Raw genomic sequence first — 5,783 nt, 5'->3', positions numbered from 1 at the left:
AATTCCCTGGGTTTCCAGAAATCCTGGTTGGAGGATTCACAGATTTCTTACTTATCCCTCCTGATTCCAGAAACCTGGGTAACTTTGGGAAAGTTACCGGAATTTTACAACCCTATTCAGAACCAACAACTCCTATCTTAGATCACAACCATATCTTAGCAAAACCATAGCACAGATACAGAGGGGCCATCAACTCTCCCCTTACAGCACACAACTGTGTCTACCAGAGATACACTTTGAGTATCTGCTGTTTCTGCTGGTACTTTAGCTGACCCTTGGTACCCATTCTGCTTGGGGAGCTGCTGACGTATGGCCTGATTAAGCGTCCTCCTCTACAGTTGAATATTGCCCTGAGGATGTTTGGGGGTGTTTCAGTCAAATGTGACATCCACTGAAATAGCAGGACTCATGTCTGACAAGCTGGTCCAATAGGTGTTTTGTTTGTTTATTTTGAGAAACAGAGAATAGAATACCTGTAGAATTCCGGTAGAATACTCATAGAATAGATACAGTTGAAGTTGGAAGTTTACATACACTTAGGTTGGAGTCATTAAAACTCGTTTTTCAACCACTCCACAAATTTCTTGTTAACAAACTATAGTTATGGCAAGTCAGTTAGGACATCTACTTTGTGCATGACACAAGTAATCTTTCCATCAATTGTTTACAGACAGATTATTTAACTTAGAATTCACTGTATCACAATTCCAGTGGGTCAGAAGTTTAAGTTGACTATGCCTTTAAACAGCTTGGAAAATTCCAGAAAATGATGTCATGGCTTTAGAAGCTTCTGTTAGGCTAATTGACATCCTTTGAGTCAATTGGAGGTGTACCTGTGGATGTATTTCAAGGCCTACCTTCAAACTCAGTGCCTGTTTGATTGACATCATGGAAAATCAAAAATAAATTTGAAAAAAGACCTTAGAAAAAAAAGTAGACCTCCACAAGTCTGGTTCATCCTTGGGAGCAATTTCCAAACGCCTGAAGGTACCATGTTCATCTGTACAAACAATAGTGCGCGAGTAAAAACAGCATGGGATCACGCAGCCGTCATACCACTCAGGAAGGAGACGCCTTCTGTCTCCTAGAGAGGAACGTACTTCGGTGCAAAAAGTGCAAATCAATCCCAGAACAACAGCAAAGGACCTTGTGAAGATGCTAGAGGAAACCGGTACAAAAGTATCTATATCCACAGTAAAACGAGTTTTATATTGACATAACCTGAAAGTCTGCTCAGCAAGGAAGAAGCCACTGCTCCAAAACCGCCATAAAAAAACAGACTACGGTTTGCAACTGCACATGGTGACAAAGATTGTCCTTTTTGGAGAAATGTCCTCTGTTCTGATTAAACAAAAATAGAACTGTTTGGCCATAACGACCATCGTTATGTTTGGAGGAAAAAGGGGAGGCTTGCAAGCCGAAGAACACCATCCCAACCGTGAAGCATGGGGGTGGCAGCATTATGTTGTGGGGATGCTTTGCTGCAGGAGCGACTGGTGCACTTCACAAAATAGATGGCATCATGAGGCAGGAACATTTTGTGGATATATTGAAGCAACATCTCAAGACATCAATCAGGAAGTTAAAGCTTGGTTGCAAATGGGTCTTCCAAATGTACAATGACCCCAAGCATACTTCCAAAGTTGTGGCAAAATGGCTTAAGGACAACAAAGCCAAGGTATTGGAGTGGCCATCACAAAGCCCTGACCTCCAATCCTATAGAAAATGTGTGGGCAGAGCTGAAAAAGCGTGGGCGAGCATGAGGTCTACAAACCTGACTCAGTTACACCAGCTCTGTCAGGAGGAATGGGCAAAAATGCACCCAATTTTTTGTGGGAAGCTTGTGGAAGGCCACCCAAAACGATGTTTGACCCAAGTTAAACAATGTAAAGGCAATGCTACCAAATACTAATTGAGTGTATGTAAACTTCTGACTCACTGGGAATGTGATGAAAGAAATAAAAGCTGAAATAAATAATTTTCTCTACTATTATTCTGACGTTTCACATTCTTAAAATAAAGTGGTGATCCTAACTGACCTAAGACAGGGAATTTTTACTAGGATTAAATGTCAGGAATTGTGAAAAACTGAGTTTAAATGTATTTGGCTAAGGTGTATGTAAACTTCTGACTTCAACTGTAACTGGTAGAATACTGATAGAAAATAATATAATACACTTTATTATCAGTTTGTTTAGAATGGAAATCCGTGTCTGCCATTTTCCCATCACCCAGACACACATGTTGCAGAGTCAGCAAGGGAGGAATTAAAATGGAAACATATCAAATAAATGATTAATATATATTTAATAACAGACCTTTACCATACATACAGATAGGCTATAATACTGCATTTCTAATGACATTTATCCCACAAAGAATGTTTATGATCAGAAGTGATTTTGCTATGGACTGAATTGCCTAGTCCTATTGGTATTCTGGTAATAAGACCGTTTTTCTCAAAGCATGAGTCAAAGTCATTACTGTGTGGGTCAATGTTTGGATTCAGCACTCAAGTAGGATGCGTGGTTACTAATTAACATGTTGGAGATGTAATTAGTTCCAAGTTAGCTAAACCCAGCGCCAGGACTTCCGACCCCACGCCCACCATGATTTACTCAGGCAACTGTTGATGCATTCCTAAACCGACTGACGTCAAGTGGGAAGGGCCCGGACGCTCTGCTATATATATATATATAACTAACTCCACCACTCTCTGTTCATTCATAACGCAACTCTGGATTATCAAGCCTCCGCTGAGAAGCTCCTTCTCCGAGGACTTCGGAAGAAACAACTGAGGAAACTACCACCTCTGCCAGCGTCTGCTTCTCTCAAAAGAAATATAAAACACAACCAGAATTGTATCACTGATACTAAAACCATGAAAATGTCAGCAGAGCAGATTTCCGAGGTCCTAAAAGAGGGAGAGCTGGAGAAGAGGAGTGACAACCTCCTTCAGTTCTGGAAAAGGAAGACATGTGTCCTGACCACGGATAGCCTCAACATCTACGCCGACACGCAGAAGCGCACCAAGAGCAAGGAGCTCAAACTCCAGTCTATCAAGAAAGTGGACTGTGTTGAGCGCACCGGCAAGTTTGTCTACTTCACCATTGTTACCACGGACAATAAGGAGATAGATTTTCGGTGCTCCGGTGACGATAACTGCTGGAATGCAGTGATCACCATGGCACTGATTGACTTCCAGAACAGAAAGGCTATTCAGGACTTTAAAACGCGACAGGACGACGAGAGCGGATCCCCGGGACAGCACGAGAGCCGCATGGCCAGAGCTCCCTGAATGGCTTTGGGAGATTAGCTACCACACTCCGAATATGGTAAGACGCAAAGCATGGACCCTTACGCACAATAGAGCGGTTTTAAACAATGGTGAGGGGATAAATGTTTAAAAATGATTCAGCATAGCCTATTTTATATAATTATTGAAATACACCTGAGTGGAGATATATTATTAAAGTACTCTCATGAAAGAAAAAAACACGTGATCTTTCCCTTATATACACAGGCCTCAAAGGTTTTAACCATGTTAGACTTGCCTACTTTTACTGTTTGACAGATGCCTACAATCAGGGCCTAGCCCGGCCCTAGCCCTGGCTAAACATTTTAGTCGCCCTCCTCTTGACATCAAAGAGAACATTTTCAGTTCTTAAGTTAATTTCCTTCAATTCTACACATTTTGATGGGGCAGAGAATTTTTTGGGGAGTTCTACAGAAAATGTCCTACAAGTCTACACATTCTGCCACGTAGTGGGAGACATTTTTGCAGTTTTAAAGTTAATTTCCTGCAATTTTACACAATGCCATGTTAATGATATCTGACTGAGAATGACTACAATTCGGGCGGTAAAACATTGTTTTAATCCTATCTGCTTTCGTCTCCTTCAGAGTCAGTTATGGACCATGAAGAACAGGAACTTGGACCAAAGAAAGACGTCACCCGGTCCGTGGATGAAGGATTGTTCGGGACAGATCAGCGCATTCCCTTAGGGACCTCTGTCCTGATAAGCTTCTAAAAGAGAATTTAAAATGCTCAAAACTCAAGACTGAATCATTGAACTTTCAAGTATTTCAAAGTGCGCTTTTCTGAGGAGGGATGCCTCCTGAATGACATTGCAAAAATGTGTTAATTTATTTGTCAAGAAAATGTTTTTCTTGGATACATGCTTATGTTGTTTAAATTATTTACTATTTCAGTGTGTATTTATTTGAATAAATATTCATACATTTTTGAAGAAAATGTGGTCCTATAGCCCAGTGGTTCCTAACCGGTGTTCAACAGAAACTTTTCCTGATCTTGATTTTTTTTTTTTTTACACTCACTTATAAACGTAACCTGTTGAATGCACATGGCATTTTGACTTGGGAGCACTACTACTGGTCAGATAATATATTAAATAGATAATACATTCGCATCATTGTTTCAAGTCCAGTGTGCTCAGGCTGTTGGTACATTTGTATCATTTGAGGGGCGCACATCACAAGCAAAGTCATTTGTTTAATTTGACTTTGTCTGTGAAAAGGGGTAAACACAAATTAACTATCTTGCTATCTTTCTATGGCAGAGGCAGTGGTATAGCTGAGCCCAGAACCATAAGAAATACATGACTCTGGCTAAGCTTAATCAGACTTTACAAGCATTTTTCTACACCCGCAATAACATCTGTTAAACATGTGTATGCGACCAATAACATTTGATTAACTATCAAGTAATCCTTATTCATCTATAAAAACACGTCACAGAAAATGTATGATTTTTCAGTTTGGAAAAGATGAGAGAGGGACATTTTAGGTGTACAGCTGAATTTTATTTAATTTAACTAGGCAAGTCAGTTAAGGGCAAATTCTTATTTACAATGACGGCCTACCCCAGCCAAACCAGGATGAGACTGGGCCAATTGTGTGCCACCCTATAGGACTCCCAATCACGGCCGGATGTGATGTAGCCTGGATTCAAACCAGGTACTGTAATGACGCCTTTTGCACTGAGATGCAGTGTCTTCGGCCACTCGGGAGCAATTTTATATCCCATCAAGGTGTGCCAAGGTTAACAAATGTTGGGAACCACTGCAATAGCCTATGATTTTCTCTCATATATTGGTCAATTAATGTTATGGATAAAATTTTGAGTGATGTTACATTGACAAAAATACAGATCTTTATATTAATCCCCTTCTAATTCTCTTTATTAATCAGAGCCTTTATCTGTGAAGTCCTTTGGAAGATTTCAATTTGTATTGAGGTACAAATTGAGATGAGAGCACTATAAATGAAAGGATCTATAAATGATATATTATGTTATGTATCCACCAATGAAATCTACAGTAACAGCATGCTGTTAAATTATGCCAAATCATAACCGACAGCACAATGGCTTCCTGAGATACCACACTTGTGAGCAGTGTATGATAGGAAAGTCCCTCTCTTCTTTTATCACAGGTTGCACCCTGTTTGTCATCTCCGGTTGTCATGCTTTATTATACATTCTTTATGACTGATAAGGGTTGTGGTTTCACTACACCTGTATCAACGGGCCCTTTGAACACATACCTTTACAGCCAGGGTGTGTTGTACCCAGAGCCTGAAGGAATCTGCGGGGGTGGAATCACCTAACGACATGCGTGGAAATCAAACATACCCGGGGATTAACCTCAGAACTAGAATGAGATTCTATTTCTATGATTAAACCTAAGCAAATATTGATATAGAATATTAATAATTACCGTTTTAATGGTTGAACGTGTGGACAATGTTGTACAGGTAATAAG

The 5,783-nt window shown here is 40.2% G+C and overlaps 1 protein-coding gene across 1 annotated transcript; it reads left to right on the top strand.

The window, feature by feature from the left end:
- The first annotated feature begins 2,690 nt into the window (after window positions 1-2,690).
- On the top strand, window positions 2,691-4,283 carry phlda2 (pleckstrin homology-like domain, family A, member 2). The gene is made up of 2 exons (XM_029758498.1): window positions 2,691-3,335; window positions 3,904-4,283. Exon 1 carries the CDS (start codon window positions 2,882-2,884, stop codon window positions 3,296-3,298), a length of 417 nt encoding a protein of 138 aa, XP_029614358.1. The 5' UTR covers window positions 2,691-2,881; the 3' UTR covers window positions 3,299-3,335; window positions 3,904-4,283.
- Window positions 4,284-5,783: the final 1,500 nt, after the last annotated feature.

Source organism: Salmo trutta, chromosome 7 (assembly GCF_901001165.1).
Source record: "Salmo trutta chromosome 7, fSalTru1.1, whole genome shotgun sequence".
In the NCBI taxonomy this organism is placed as follows: domain Eukaryota; kingdom Metazoa; phylum Chordata; class Actinopteri; order Salmoniformes; family Salmonidae; genus Salmo; species Salmo trutta.
Note: the sequence above shows the minus strand (reverse complement) of the source record. Positions and strands in the feature narration are given on the sequence as shown.